The sequence below is a fragment of the Sinohyriopsis cumingii genome, chromosome 4, assembly GCF_028554795.1.
Source record: "Sinohyriopsis cumingii isolate HCF-2022 chromosome 4, ASM2855479v2, whole genome shotgun sequence".
Taxonomy (NCBI): domain Eukaryota; kingdom Metazoa; phylum Mollusca; class Bivalvia; order Unionida; family Unionidae; genus Sinohyriopsis; species Sinohyriopsis cumingii.
The window spans coordinates 136812431-136829997 of NC_142964.1; the positions used below are offsets into that span (position 1 = coordinate 136812431).

Here is a 17567-nt window from a genome sequence, read left to right on the forward strand (position 1 = left end):
CATGGAGTAGTGCTATCAATGACAGTTTTGAACATTTTATTCTCAGAGTAATTACGTTGCAGCTCATGACATGTTCTATGACGTCTTTGCAATAGTCCCTGTTACAGCTATGCCAGTCAGCGTCGAGTCATAGAATAATTGTCTTTCGAAGAACAAATAATAAGAAAAATCTGCGTCTTTCGGCAATAAGTTTGTAAATTTCTTTATCAATAGGTAGGTAATTTACTTTACGTTGCTATGCTTCAGTAATCACTCCTAAATAGAAATCAAATTAATGGGAACTGTGGCCATTTAGTTTAGGAACACAATGTATTGCTTGATGTACATTATGTTTTTTGTCACAATTTACAAAGTGGTTTCTTTCCTACAACAAAGGTAAGGTACAAAGACCTGGGGCAAGGGGGAGTAAGCAGAGGCCCAAGAAATATATATATATATATATATATATATATATATATATATATATATATATATATATATATATATATATATATATATATATATATATATATATATATATATATATATATATATATATATATATATATAGAGAGAGAGAGAGAGAGAGAGAGAGAGAGAGAGAGAGAGAGAGAGAGAGAGAGATTTCCTTGTCTTTAGTGATTACCGGTGATATTTAATCTTTGGGTACGAATATAGTTTCATCCAAACATATCCATTTTTCACTAAGAAGAATTTCCTTGTTATTTGAACTTGGCAAGTTCAAGTGAAGACCAGCTTGAAGTAATAGATTTCTGATGGTGATGTCCGCTGTTCTTCTTCGAGTGTAATTTGTGTGCATCCACATAGAAAATATGATTAGTGACACAATTATCTTTCCTAATTCAGAATACGAAACCACATACTCAGAAATAAATAAATAAAAAATAATTAGCTCAGAGTGGGATTCGAATGTGGATTTCGTACAAGACAGGTTGATATGCTTACTACTGAACTAACTGAACATCAATATGTGTGATGAAATTCTTTGATTGTAATTATCAAAATTATTTCTAATGGACAACACACACATACACCTACACTCACGCACACACATCAGCAGTAACCATTAGTAAGTTTTCCGATACCTGTTGATAACATTTTGAATTGAATGAAAGATACAAATATGACTTGACATTCAAGCTTTTAATACATTTTTCTCACTCGATGGTGCCGATACTATGGAGCAGTTTTAATTGTCTATGATATAATTTAGCCCAGTTAAATCGTGGCCTGCTGATCAAAAAATGTGTAAGCTTGAGCTTGAGATCGTGACTTTGCGTCCACCAGTCACGACCGATATTACATTTTGTAAAGTCACTTTTCATTGTTTCAGATTGGAATCTCAGTTTAGCGTATACTAATCCAAGCTTCGTGATCTCCGGGACTGTTTAAAATAAATCGCTAAAATATAATACGCGCGCATATGGGAGCTAACTCTAATGAGCATTCTGAACCTTGAAACTGTTATCTAAGTCCCAGACTTTTCACGAGAGGTACCAACACACTTAATGACGGAAGGACGTATATTTTGACTGACGCGTGAAAAGCATAAGGTCAAATTTCTGATGCCCTAGTTCTTAATGTGAAACCTAAAACTCTATTATTCTAGTTAAGAAATATCTACATCGTCACATCACACACGGGTCTGAAATACGTTGTTCAAAAATGATACTGAAACATGCATTGTTTCTGAAGTATAAAATAAGTTCAGTCAAAATATGTCTTGCTTTATCCATGATATTTTCTTTCCAAATGCTCCATGTGCTCCTTCGCTCTGAGACGTAGTGAAGCGATGCTGGAGTTTCGCGGGTCCTGTTCTTCAAATCTGCCCATGCCACCGAGAAGCGACTGCCAGGAAGGATTCATCTGAGCAGACGAGTTGAATGCAGCTGACGAACCGAATGCAGGAGAGGTAAAAAAGGACGTGTACGATGACGCATTTCCGGGAGACGAAGTCACTATAGATGGTATTGAGACAGGACTTAGTCTGCATGAACCTGGAAGCGATGACGTCATCCAATGGTCGAGAGAAAGAGGGCTCCCGATGGGATTTGTGGTTCTTGACGATAATGCCGAAAGTGGAAATGATTCACCCAGTTTGAGGCTGGCCGTCTCCAGCTTTTCCTGTCTTCTCCATTTCGCTCGTCTGTTCTGGAACCAGACCTAATAAGAAGATTGTAGACATTGATTACAGTCTTAAGAAGAACACATGCTAATGGATGACTTTGGACCAATGGAAAAGTAACTATATACTGAAATATCGTTTCAGCTCTACTTCCATCATCAACACTACTACTATTACTAGTAACACCGGCGTTGCTATTCTTCGAAAAGGAAAACAAATGAAGAAGGATAAGAAGAAGCTCATGGGAAAATCAATAGAATATGAAATATGTACGCAGCCATCTACTAAATAGCTTGTCTTAATATTATCTTAATCCATTTTTGGGAGGGAGCTTTATTCACATGTATGTTTGGTTTTGTTGAGTTTATAGCATTCTGTATAAGTTAGGAGACAATGAAATATCTAATTCCCGACGGTCTTGTTTGGTATTTAATTGTAGTTTGTATCCTTGTATTAGGTCTTGTTTTGTGTATAATGTTCTCGCCTATAATATTGTGCATTTCGGCAATAAAGAGACCCATGTTAGAAATTCAGAACTAGACATGGTAACTTCTATTGAATAATATCATATAGCTTTGATGATGGTGATGATGATGATGATGATGATGATGATGATGATGACTATCGTTATTATTATTATTATCATTATTATTATTATTATTATTATTCGACCGCTCCGGTGCCCGAGTGGCTAGAGCGTCCGCCTCGGATGTGGGTGGTCGTGGGTTCGATCCCCGGCCGAGTCATACCAAAGACTTACAAAAATGGTACTAACAACTGCCTCGCTTGGCGCTCAGTATTAAGAGGTTAGTGTTAGGACTGGTCGGCCTAGTGTTAGGATAATGTGACTGGGTGGGACATCACACTTCATGTCTGCGGCATGATGCCCCAGTGCTAGACATTACTATAAACTGTCACACTGCAGACATCGTAGCGGTATGAGTAAAAAATGGTTAAAGCTACGTTAATAATCAAAATCACACATTATTATTATTATTATTATTATTATTATTATTATTATTACTACTACTACTACTACTACTACTACTCGTACTACTACTACTAGTATTACTACTACTACTAGTACTACTACTAGTACTACTACTACTACTACTACTACTACTACAATCTTATGCATCAAATTCTACAGATTTAGCGATATGTTTTGCAAGTTCTATATCTTTTTCGATTTCTGATGCTTGGGTGCAAGGTTATAAATATGGGATCATTAGTCTGTATTTTGGATAAAATAGTTATAAATATGTGATTATCATTCTGCATTTTTGGATAATATGGTTACAAATATATGATTATTATTTTGTATTTTGGATAGCATGGTTCTCTTTCTCGTAATACTACTACTACTACAGCTACCACTACTACTGCTGCTGCTGCTGCTATTACTACTAGTTCTACTACTGATACTACTACTACTACTACTAATAATAACGTGATGTTTCGATATGATCGAGTTAAATTATTTACCACAAATAACAGACCTAACATGCATACATACATACATACATACATACATACATACATACACACACATACATAAACACACACATACATACATACATACATACATACATACATACATACATACATACCTACTTACCTACCTACCTACCTACCTACCTACCTACCTACCTGCATGCATGCATGCATACATACATACATACATACATACATACATACATACATACCTACTTACCTACCTACCTACCTACCTACCTACCTACCTGCATGCATGCATGCATACATACATACATACATACATACATACATACATACATACATACATACATACATACATACATACATACACACGTACGTACGTGCTGTATTTCTAGAGAAAATGATCAGTATCAATCAGAGGTTACATTACAAGAGCTTTTATTTAAAAAATATATATTTATATATTTTGTATGTCCCCCTAATACATTCCAGTTATTTATTTATTTTCAGGTCTCCCCGATACCATTCCAACTACTGTTTTTGGTCTGTCTTTAAAGCAATCCAATAGCAAATATGTGGAAAATAATCTCGGATAGAAATGTTTAACAACTTGTTAGGCGTTTTAGGTCACAACAATGATTCAAGCTAACTTCGATACTGGAATAGAACAGAGATTATTTCTGTATTGCCACGTGTTTTTAACCTCTTTTATTAAATTTGTTTACACCATTAGTATATGAATGTTGCTGATGTTCCCTCAGATAAATTAATTTAAGATTTAAACAATATATTTTAAGTAGTTTACCATCAGAACTTGTCTCTGTTCGAGTGATAAACGTTTAACAATGGTTAGATCGACATTTTTCAATTTTGTTTACTTTCAAGATTTACTCTAATAATAATAATAATAATAATAATAATAATAATAATAATAATAATAATAATTGTGTTCATTTGTAATACAAGCCCATGAAGTTTATCCATACTTTATGCGGTACAATAATTGTTTTAGTGCGTAACAAAAGAGTATCGTATATATTGGAAGTGATATACATGAACGTGATAGTTATTGTATTTTTCTAATTGAACGAGATAAATGTACATATTACACAGTAATCACACAAACGAATATATAGGAACCCTAGAACCTGCATGGAGCAAGTTTTTGATATTGATCTAGAAGTTATGTAGCAGGAGTCATTGATAAAACGGTTTCTCTGATCTTTAACACTTTTATAGTATATATTGCTAAGTTAGTCATCAAAATTGTGCTGGCATTATTTTGTATAAAAGACATAAATTTTTGTAAAGTTGGATTTTTATATATACAGGGTTGGGTAAATATTTTCTTCGTATTTCTCCATATAGCGGACAAGCTGGAATAAAATTGAATTCAAAGGATTCTTAGAATTGTTGGGAGATAGTGATTTTATAATATATAATTACTATGCTTACAATTTGTATTATATAATTAATATGCTTACAATTTATGTTATATGATTACTAAGTTTACAATTTATGTTATATAATTACTATGTTTACAATTTATATTATACTATGCTTACAATTTATATTATATAATTACTATGCTTACAATTTATATTATATAATTACTATGCCTACAATTTATATTATATAATTACTATTCTTACAATTTATATTATAGCTTACAGTGGGGAACTTGCCAATCAGAGGTAACACGGGAAGATAAGAAAGTATTTGCTATGAGATAAAAATGTGTCAAATTTGTACACTTATCATCGAAAATGAATTCAACAACAACACCAACACCACCACCACCAACAACAACAATAATAATAATAATAATAATAATAATAATAATAATAATACTAATAATAATAATAATAAGATTGTTATTATTCGTAGTTGTTGAAGTAGTAGTAGTACCAGCAGCAACAACATTAGTGGTAGTAGTAGTATATAGTAGTAGTAGAAGTATTGCAACATTTATACCTGATAATTTAAAACTGTACTAATTCTTGAAAAGTTACTAATCCTGTCCAAACATAAAAACAAATATTTAAGCCAAGTCCTTTATGCTTCTGTTAACGCTGATCCGATAGATCATTCAAATTCTCGCCTTTTATATCAACACCATCTTTTCTCGCTTTAATATTTATGGAAAAGAATCGATCTGGTAAAATATTCGGGTCAATATCTACATTAATTAATTATATTAATTATTCGGATTGAAAATAAAAACGTTGCATTTGACACAATAAATTCTAGTACCGTTTATACTTGCTTGTAACTTGAGACCAACTACAAACAACACAGACCCTAACCTGCCGTCTCATAATGTCCTGCCAGATTAGATTCTATGATATCGTGATCTACTAATTACTCCAAAGAAAATGCATCGATCTTGATCCGGAAATGCATTATACGACGGCAGACATGGGTTTGTGCAGTTTGCTGTTGGACGCGACTTACAAGCTAGGGATCAAAGCGTAAGGATACTTTAAGAGTTTAGAAGAACAGATAAATTTAGTGAACAACTAAATTTCAAAGAAAAAAAAATACCTACAACTGCTCACCTTGTCATTGTCTATATTTATACCATAATAGTTTACTACTGACAGCATCATTTGACCGCTGTAGTCTGTTAAAAAATAAATGTAATTTGTGAAATTCTAAACATGTTACTTTCCTTTTAGTACAAAATTGGATTGAATTATACGATTTGTTATGAAGCCATTCATGTGCCGAAAAACAATTACTCGTTTGTTTGAACACAAAATGTAAGCGATGGCCCATCATTGGATTTATTTAAGAAAGCTTCGAGTTACCATACCGAAAATATTCGTAATATTCTAAAACACAATTCAAAACAACATTCTTGAGTCCAGAATTCTAAAACTTTCAGCCATACATAGTTTAAGTTTTGATTATTGTGCCTTCTTTGCTGATAAACTGTTAGATGTCTGTTTCTATTAATTTGCCTTATCAAAGGCAAGATGAAAATTCTATTTTTATCTTAAAAAATATATTTAAAAAAATCACAGTTAGTCAAACAGTTTACATTTTGTCACATCAAACTTTCTGTTGATAGGTAATACTTTTAATTTGTACAGTGAAACAAAGAAAAGATGTTCACAAATTAAACCTGTATATGCATAAATTGGCAAATGTGAATTCTATTTAATCCACAGTATATCCCGTTACAGGATGTTGTAAAAGATGATAATCTGCCTGAAGTATCAAATGGTTTTTTCAAAACTTTAAATGAATATTCCTTGTACAATTAGTACTGCGATATGGCTATAATGAATGGTCAACTTTCATAAATGAATTCAGAAATATTTTAATTGAAGCTGACTTGGCCCGAGGTGTTTCTAATATAAAAAGGATAATTTTAAATGAGTCTGCCAACAGTCTCTTTTAGGCCCATAATGAACTCTCGAGAAGAGAGTTATTTTCCTCTTGTTTGCCTCTGAATAACTAATTATACCCTAGTACCTTTTATATGCTTGTTAGTGGACCCCTCCCCCTCCTTCTCCAGTGGATGTCGTATCCCGAGGCCTGCCGCGGCAGCTGTGCTTTTCGAGTTTATCCACCGTGTATAAAATTGTTTAGCATATCAAGCTGGGTCAATTACAGGCTTTACTGGGCATATAAGGTTGGACCCCATAACGCCGGCTTTAATTTAGTAGTGATGATGAACAAAATAAATTTCATTATCTTCGCCTCTTTAACAAATTACCGTATAAGAATCAATTATGGGCTCGGTTGATCATATGTGACGAGTGTCGTCGATTAGAAGCGAGTTCTAGCACAGTAGCTAACAAGGATTTAAAGAGAATCACTACGAGACCATTAGCTCGTTGGACGACTAATTTATTTGGTTTTATTTAGTCGCGTCCCGACAGAAGAGTGTTTTGTCAAGTACTCCTGAAACACAGACATAAGAGGGGCGGAACACAAAATGAGCTTGAAAACGCAATTTGATCTGATTGTGATTACATTGTCAATTTGTCGAACAAAGGGCCAAATTGTTCGATACTTCTATTTGATTGTAAAAATCTGTTATATTTTTCCATTACCCGAGATTTGAAGTACACACTATAGCAAATGACGCTGTAATGAACCGTCTAATTTTCTGACATACGCAGCGATGTGTTGCATTCACGATTGTAACTTTAACCACGCTATTTGTTTTAATTTTAGCCTATAATGATTTCGTAGAGACTTTAATTATGATGCTTATATTTGCTATTATTGATTTCTAAGAGACAGTGTTAGACAATGGACGAAGTTTTAGGGGTTTTTTTTGTTTTGTTTTTTTTGTTTTTTTGTTTTCAAAACGTTTATACTGTATTCTAATTAGACTAAAATCAGATCAAACTAAAAGAGTTCAATAGAACTGAATGAACAAGTGTAAAAACACTTGGATAATTATTTTTGTACAAATAATGTTTAATTACACTGTATCTAGGTAGATTGCAAAGTCGAAATATTGCAGATGGTACGAACAGATTTCATGTCTGGATAACGTAAAATAAATTTTTCATAAAAGTTCTCCTCTAATTGAGATTTCTCTGTATTTTGCTTCGGATACTGCGGACACTATGGGGACATATGTCAGAAGAAGAGATGGTACCAATAAAATAATAAACAGGTTATAGTTTGAAAAATGTATATATGTGAATCATTTTATTGTCGATAAAAGAAGTCTGTTCGAATTAGTAAATTTTGGAAAGAACCCAGGTTTTCATTAAAATTAAAGGTTATTAATTATAATCTTCAATCATTGCAAAGATGTTCAGTGTGAAAATGCATTATTACCAACTATACGAGAGTAAATATTTATAAATCTCAGTTTCGGGACAAAATAAGATACTTAGTCAAACTAAGGATTATTCAAATAACTTTGTGAAAAATAGAAGTTGAATAGTGTCTGCTGTTAACCATTTGAGATTAGCAAAATTTATGTCTAAAAGTTCGTGGAAAAGATCACAAAGCATCAAAAGTTAAAAACATTTTTAAAAAATTATTTGTCAGAAGATATTTTAAAAATAAGAAACGACAACAGAAATAAAACTAGACATATAATAATAAAATCCACAAAAGAAGCTAGAATATTTAAACAATAAACATTTTCATTTTCTGTTTATACATTATCCAGTGAACTTATATTTTCTTTTTCGTCATGATTAAACAAGTTTTTCACGCTCGCATGATACACAGTGATTTTCTGACATTGTGGTAATCTGTTTTTGCAAGACTGCGTTCTTAATGTGACGTTCTTAACGTGACGTCGCTTTAAATCCGTTTATTTGTCCATGTATTAAATGGTGAAATACATGTGTAGTTTTTTAAAGGATTGCAATGATCAAGGTATGCCACTAACATCGAGTGATAAACATAATATTACATGTGTGATAAACATAATATTACACGTGTGCTCCTTTTAAATTAGATATTTCAAACGAGATCGTTAAATAATAGTAAGTGTTTGCTGACTAAGTCCCAAAAAGTCCCAAATATATAACTATTACGATTCGTGTCATGAGTTCCTCTGAAATGGCATTTGCTTAAGAATATTTTGATCTTGGCTACACATGCTGAAACGCCGTTACGTAATAAGTGTCAACCTTTCGTGTTAGAAATATATAGTTCGCTTTCCTCATATATTCCGATATTTTTTAAATATATTTTTAATTTGTGTATAAATAAACTAGTTAATTACTTCGTGGAAAAAGAAATATTATGTTAAAATACCACAGGATCATCATAATGTATTTGCCAAGGATGCACTTAAACCGTTACAGGCGATCTATTATTGAAATGTTTTGTTTTTTTTCTCCTTTTTTTGAAATGCGTCTCCAGTATTATTAAATATTTAAATCAACTTGCTTATGTCATTGTTCTAAATGTTTAGAATATAAATTGCATAACTTTAAGTTTTGTGTATTCCTATTCATAACGATGGCAGTAGTTATTTTAAAAAAAGTTGTGAGAAACTGAATTAACTCATGACTGCTTAAATACCAATGACTTCTGAAGTTGCTTGTATGAAAATACGTTTTGTATGACTTTTGGAGAGGACAAAATGGCACCATGCCACAGTTTTGCTTAAATTAACATTTCTTCCTCCATTTGAAATTTTAAAATATTGTTCTTATTAAATGGCTTTTAGTAATTAAGTTTTCACTGAACATTTACTTACGTACCGGAATAAGATGTAGTCACAATACTTAAAAATTAATTTAAAAATCATAATTTTTTGTCTCTGAGAAGAATCGCCTTTAGTATGAACATCGGATCTAAGTTTATGTCACGCATATAAAGTTTTCCGCATATACAATTCTCAATTTGTATTTTTCATATTTTCTACCATCTCTATCCAACACTGACAAAAATGTAAATATTGTCAAAAGTTCTATAATAAAAACAAAACAAAAACAAAAGTTTTAAAAAAATACAATAATTATTTCAAGGGAGATATTTAGAAGAAAAAAATTGTGAAACCGTAGCCATGTTTAATTCAACTTGAATTAAATGGCTGCCGCTCAGTTGTTTTAACCCCGGGGAAATTTCAATCGCAAAACTTAACATCGTCTCCATGAAATAGTTGTTGATGATCTTCTTCAATAGATTTCTTTTCTTAGCTTTAGAACAGTAGAAGGGTTAAATCTAAATAATGTGCAAAGATCATGACAAAAAATGTTAGCTCAAGTGCGCTACTTCGTTTTGATGGCAACGTTGTGAACACAAATACTGTACATGCGTGTTATACTGGAATGTCTTCAGCCTTCTGCGCAATGGCGGTAAAAAAAAAAAATGGTCTTCCCAGATTTTTGCCAACATGTTTCAATAAAATTGTTCAACATGTAACAACTCTGTAATACAATTTTTTTTAAAATTTATTAATGGATAAAAGTTTTGATGGTATAGAATAAAAAGTAAGATGTGCATCATCTTCTATTGGTGGAATTTAACCGCCATATTTAGTGATATGGGTATTGCGTCATCCTACCATTAGGGTGAGACAACCCACTGCGAGAGATAATGGATATTAGGGTGAGATGATCCACTGTGAGAGATGGTGGAAAAACATCCTGGTACATACCTGAACCCTTACTTCGGGTAAATTAATCTTCAAAGCCAGCTCCTCTCGACTGTATACATCCGGATAATGTGATTTTTCAAAAGCTCTCTCCAACTCGTGAAGCTGATAGGTGGTAAACGTAGTCCTGTTGCGACGTGATTTCTTCCGGCTTTCTTGATCACTACCATCCGGGGACTTGTCCAGTTGAGCACCACGATTGTTTTCTCTCACTTGCGTTTTGGGCTCTTTAGACCCGCCTGATGTAAAAAAAAAATGTTTTTAAAAAATCAAGTAATTAAACAGACTTTTAAAACAAATAGCAGTGAGATAGTTTTATAATGGCTGACTAAGAATAGACAGATAAATGGACTGTCTATTGGAAAGAAAGGACAATTTCAATTTTTGTTTACAAACGTCTTATCCATGTTCTCTGAATTTATATGCCAAATCAAAAGAGCAATTACACCAGTAAAGGTTAAGCTTGCAAATCTCCGGAAACTGTCTTAAACTTTATCTATTAGGGAAGATAAGCTCAAAACTTATTCTCGATACGATGCAAATGCACATTGGTACGACTTTACTTTATCAGCAACACATTCCGCAAAACAAGATCCAATGCATCATGTACGATTTGAAAACAGAAATATAAACTCAGACTCCAATTTCAACAATTGTAAATACATGAATTCACTAGCAAAAGCAAAACTTTAAAGCATTTTTGTATTGTATGTTACATGAATTTGCCAAAAATAAAAAATTTCCTTTACGTATCATACATGAATTCGCCAGACATACGTAATTTCGAGTATTTTCCTTACGTACCTTACATGAATTCGCCAGACATACACAATTTCAAGCATTTTCTTGACGTATCTTACATGAATTCGCCAGACATACACAATTTCAACCATTTTATTAACGTATCTTACATGAATTCGCCAGACATACACAATTTCAACCATTTTATTAACGTATCGTACATGAATTCGCCAGACATTCGCAATTTCAAGCATTTTCTTAACGTATCTTACATGAATTCGCCAGACATACACAATTTCAAGCATTTTCTAAACGTATCTTACATTAATTCGCCAGACATACACAATTTCAAGCATTTTCTTAACGTATCTTACATGAATTCGCCAGACACACACAATTTCAAGCATTTTCTTATTAGATCGTGTTTCTCAACATGCATGCCAAATTTGAATGTAGCCAGGTTAGTCGTGTGTGTATGTATACGTATATTTTCATGTAAGTATATATATGTACGTGTGTGTGTCTGCATGTGTGTGCGTTAGAATGCATGCACGTATGTGAATGTATGTAACCATCATGTACTAAATGATCTCTTCTAGGAATATGAACCGAACCTTAGCCAATGGCCTTCATGCTAATATATTTAACAAGAGTTACCGTTCTTTGGGAATGTTCAACTGCCTAATGTTGTTGTTGTAGTTGTTGTTGTTGTAATGTTTAACGCCATTTTTCAGCACACGATATGCTATACATGGCGACCAGAAAGAACCACCGACCCTCGAGAAGCTACTGGCAAGCTTTCTCACATACCCACATTGGCCGAATCCGAGACTCGAACCCACGCAGAGAGAGGTGAGATGGCACTGATCCGTAACGGAGAGCGCTTTAGACCACTCGACCACTCGGGGCCCCTGTTCAACTGCCAGGTAAAATGAATTTGCTGTTGGACGAGGCAATTTACATTGTAAGTAGATAATTTGTCAGATGATTCAGATGATGCAGTGTTAGATGGTTTCGACTTTCCTGAGTGTCCGAAATAGGCCAACATATAAAATAATAATTGCATTTATATGACTAAATTCTTTGTAAAAACACAAATAATACTTTATGAGCTAATGAAAGACCCGTTCAATTGACTAACGGTCCATTTATGGCAATCTATATACGAATATGGTCAATTACATTTCGTTTTTGCAGGTAACGGTAGTCAAAGTATGATAGATTTTCAATGAATGATCCGAATGAGATCAGTTTGATAATTTCATGTCTAACATCGATGCAACGAATCCTATTGTTTTCAATCCTCTTTTTGCTTTCACTCTATTCCACTAAGTTCATGACATATATACAAAATATACAAAAATAAACTCATAATTTTGGACCTATGTAGTGAAATCAAATAGAAAGTAGAACATATATGAACATGATTCTATGCACTTGTATTACAAGCATGCACATCGCATCTGGATTAGTAACATATGCAGCTTGGTAGTATATAGAATATTTACACATATAGTTACATCTCTATCTCTTTCTTTTCATTTATTTCCCCCTCCCTACTTACGAAATTGTACAAGTACCCACCTACTTATTGATGTCCTTACATACATACATACATACATACATACATACATACATACATACATACATACATACATACATTAGTATTGGGATATTATATCTTGTCATACTTTAATTTTTTTGCCAGCTGTAAAAAATTATAATATAATTGCTGAAATATTTATTTGCTTTCAACAGGCAAATATATGCCCCATATTTCTAAAGCTTGGTATATTATTTTATTTGCAATTTAAATATGGGTGTATTTAATAGCATTACCGCACAATTCAAAGGTCAAACGTTGAGCGTAAAATTCACTTTATGGGCATTACCTTGTACAAAACGTCTTTGATAATCCCATATCCAAACAATGATTGAAATACACAAATTTTAAGAGATTTCAATTATTTCTCGCTATGGTCAAACCAAAGTAAATAGGCAACGGGTTAACGCATAAGTAGAAATCCTAGTCTTGACGCCCTTCAATAATTATATTAATTGAATACAGAATGGCGACTGGACGATATAAATAATAACTCATTATTTAGTAGTGGTGTCACATTAAGCCAAATATTCCCCAACACTATAATGATTATCTCTATAGCAGACAAAATAATTTATTTGGATTTTGTATAAAAATTATTTGTATTTAAGACGTTGATGACTCAGTGCCTCTGACAATCTAAAGTAAACAACCCAAAACATCAAATGAGGCCAATATGTTTACCTAACCTTACAGACCTTTCTCGATCTTTTCATTAGTAAAATATTTGTACAGAAGAAATTCGACCCAATTACCGCCACTGTTCGTTATAGAACATTACATTTATTTTCTGTTTAGTCGTTTTAGTTTATTTTTTTTATAGCTTTTAATATTTTCAAAATATAAATCTTCGTCGTGGTTATGAAGTTTTTTTCTCTTTGCTTCCAGCATCACTATACAACAATAACAAATTAAAACATCACCAGCAACAACAGCTAAGTATACAACTGTTACTTGTACTACTAATGCATAATCACCAGTTAGAATGCTTGTATTCTTTTTCATATGTCATATGACGAATGTAACTGTCTACTTATCAACAGTAACTATTAAAACATCAACCTTTCTATATATAATCATTGGGGGAGAAAAAAACAAGCGATGTAATTACTATTTAGTTATTACGTTACTAATCACAAACAATCCGTGTATCAGTTATGACTGATATACATAGGTATAATTTACACTGCGTAACCAAATATAGTTTTTATTTTATTAATTGATTTCTAAGACCCCTTTTCCAGTTTTATTTGTTATCCCATTTCCTTTATACTTTATTTTATATTTATCTTATTTCTTTCTTTTTAATCTTTTCTTTGCCCTAAGTATTAGCTTTGCTTTTGTCACTGACAAGAAAACGTTGTATAACCTTACAACCTCCAGAGTAATGCACGCGTCAGAGAAAAAATTAGCAACATAAAATTAAAAACTAATATTGTGGCTTTAAGTAGTTTCATCAAATTACTGCGAAAGTTTACCTCATTATGGGATACCGTCATCATTCGAACAAAAGTGCCTGAAACAATATAGGATTTTGAACCGATACTAATTTTTATTTGACTGACCTTTAAAGTAGTCAGGTCTCAGTGTAAAACTCATTTGCCATTAAAGTATGACTGCAAACATTTGAGAAATTATATAACCTTATTCTAACATTTTTTATGATTTCATTTCGTCATATAATGTATCCCCTCCCCTGCGCCTGACATCTTACTGGTAAAATCTTTAGCACATCATATTGACGATGGATATGTTTCACTCTGCTAAAGCAGACAATTATAAAAGTTTTAAAGATAAACGTGCCAAATACCAAAAGAAATTAATTCCTCAAATTATGCAACTTTGATGAGAGAGAGAGAGAGAGAGAGAGAGAGAGAAGCTAATACTTAGGGCCAAAGAAAAGATTTAAAAGAAAGAAATAAGAGAGAGAGAGAGAGAGAGAGAGAGAGAGAGAGAGAGAGAGAGAGAGAGAGAGAAAGAGAGAGAGAGAGAGAGAGAATACATTGTGGATATGAGAGAATAACAAAATCATAGATATTTTAGTAAGTAAGTAAATGGAACACACATAGTTTGTATATGTCCGAAGATACTTTATGTTAATATGAAAAAATAATTGATTTAACTGATTAACATTTAATTTATCATACAATGCACAACAACTAATTGAAACAAAACAAAAGATTTTCAAATGGTAATCATTTATTTGATTCACAGCCGGTTTTGTGTTCTTTTCATCTTTGTGGAATGGATCCAAATTCAGTCAGACTGGTTCGAAAATATGTATCATCTAAGACTGAATTCATGTAATGATTATTGAATACAGTAAACAGCCGCAGAACGGACAAATGATAGGAGAACTTGCATATAACCGCCCTTTAACTGCCCATACCTAAGTATTTTATTAGTTTCGCACAAATACATATTATATATATTTTTACTACAAAGCCACTGTTACATTTTTTCCAATATAGGCTTATAAGTGCTTTATTTGAACTAATATAATTTTTGCAAAATAAATGGTTCTAAGATTAACAAAAATAATTTGAAACCTGTATTGATCTCATAAATCAGGCAAATGCATATAAAGTTTAAGTAATTCCACTTCTTGCAGAGGTATGTTAAAGATAGAATGAATAAAGGAAATTATATATATAACATAGGAAGAGAGAGAGAGCGAGAGAGAGAGAGAGAGAGAGAGAGAGAGAGAGAGAGAGAGAGAGCATGAGCAATAACTAGAAGAAAGAAAAATAACAATAAATAAAAACGAGAAATTGTTTACAATATGTTATCATGAGTCCAAGAAAAGTAAATGTGGGCAGGATTGCCATGCATAAACCTACATACATTACTAACGAACGACATGTCACAAGTTGAACAATGATGCTTCCAAGCACTGGACCGCCTCGGATGCGGGAGGTCGTGGGTTCGATCCCCGGCCGAGTTATAAAAAAGACTTACAAAAATGGTACTAACAGCTGCCTCGCTTGGCGCTCAGCATTGAGAGTATAGTGTTAGGACTGGTCGGTCTGGTGTCAGGATAATGTGACTGGGTGGGACATCATGCTACATGTCTGCAGCATGATGCCCCAGTGCTAGACATCACTATAAACTGCCATATTGCAGACATCGTAGAAATATGACTGAAACATTGTTATAGCTACGTTAAAAATCCAAATCACATAACACATCATATCCAAGTAAATTTTATCAATACGAATTTACTGTGACACTCGTATGTTCTGAAAAATCTGAGAATGTATATGCCTGAAGTAGTTAATATCAGAAGTAAAAGTTCTAAACTCCGGCTTTTGCAACTTTGTCATTACCATGTAAAGCTTAATTCAACTGAAGCCATGTGACTCTTTCAAATTGCACTTTCAAAGGACAAATAAAAACGGTCAGACTATAATATGAGTTTAATAAATAACACACTTTGGGGTGTAATTAATAAATTTAAAAAATGAAAACCGTAAAGGAACTTAAAACTTTTTAAGAAGTTGTAAAATAAATATACCAATTACCATGTATACGTTCAAAAGGATGGTGATAAGATTTGCCTAACTGTGCCAAGCTGTATAACCAATATCCTTCCTAAAATAAATACAACCTGTCAGTTTCACAAAAAAAACCTGCAAAATATTCATATATGAATATATATAATTACCCACCATTCGCAACCTTCGCAGATTTTTGTCCCTGATGTTTAGTTTCGGTGATGTTTTCCGGAATGTCCATAGTTCTCATTGCATCTTCTGGTGCTCTGTGGAAGATCCTGATGTCCGCTTTCATACAGCTTTGATTATAGTAAGCGGCCTCCCTAAGGCCAAGTATGGCGTCAATGCTGTGAAACGGAGTTTGTCCATGAATTGCTGCAGTTGTGGCCATTTAAAATTGAATTTTTTTTTTTTGAAGACTTTAGTAATATTGAAATAAATTATGGCCTCCTGCTTTTAAAGTTTACCTCTCAAGATATATTCCTGCTACACAAAAATATGTTGCACTAACTCTTTAGCAACGCCAAAGTAGACAGTTGTTTAAAAAAAGAACACAAAAGGCTTTAAAACCTCAAAGAATAATATCTATTAAACTATTTGTTCCTGAATATAATTACGCTGAACATAATCAATTGTGCTTACTCTTGTAGATTGTGGTCAACGTATATTTAGATGTAAGAGAAAAGTATAAGTTTTGAAATGAGCGAGAAACGACCACTGTTTAGGTTCATCTGCAAATGCGTCAATACATCATGTTAACTAGTTAAACATTTCCATTGGAATCCACAGACTCTCCGTCCAAGGCAAGAATTCCAAACAGAATTAGTCCTCAAGTCGCTTTTGATGCTCAAATAGACAGCGTGCGACACAACAAGATAATCAAAACAGTTTTTAAAGACAACCGGGAAAAGATGCAGTCACATAGGAAATTTGGATATTAGTTAATTATCTCTCCATGGGCATGGCATGAGTATGTATGTTCGTGTATTGACGGATTATCTCTCGCTTCTCCAGATTTCCTTTCGTGAGAACACCGGACTAATATGTGACAGATAA

General features: G+C 32.9%; 1 protein-coding gene across 1 annotated transcript; it reads right to left on the reverse strand.

Annotated features, from left to right (window-relative positions):
* Window positions 1-662: 662 nt before the first annotated feature.
* LOC149802154 (retina and anterior neural fold homeobox protein 2-like) lies at window positions 663-16902 on the reverse strand. The gene is made up of 3 exons (XM_089954394.1): window positions 16686-16902; window positions 10677-10912; window positions 663-2163 (listed from the first exon to the last, which is right to left on the reverse strand). Exons 1-3 carry the CDS (start codon window positions 16900-16902, stop codon window positions 1729-1731), a joined length of 888 nt encoding a protein of 295 aa, XP_089810520.1. The 3' UTR covers window positions 663-1728.
* Window positions 16903-17567: the final 665 nt, after the last annotated feature.

Coding starts and splice junctions, on each gene's coding strand:
- LOC149802154 (XM_089954394.1), bottom strand. CDS start 16,902: ATGGCCACAACTGCAGCAATTCATGGACAAACTCCGTTTCACAGCATT. Junction 10,913..16,685: donor ATCTGCGAAGGTTGCGAATG/GTGGGTAATTAT, acceptor TTTTTACATCAG/GCGGGTCTAAAGAGCCCAAA. Junction 2,164..10,676: donor TACCCGAAGTAAGGGTTCAG/GTATGTACCAGG, acceptor TCTTCTTATTAG/GTCTGGTTCCAGAACAGACG.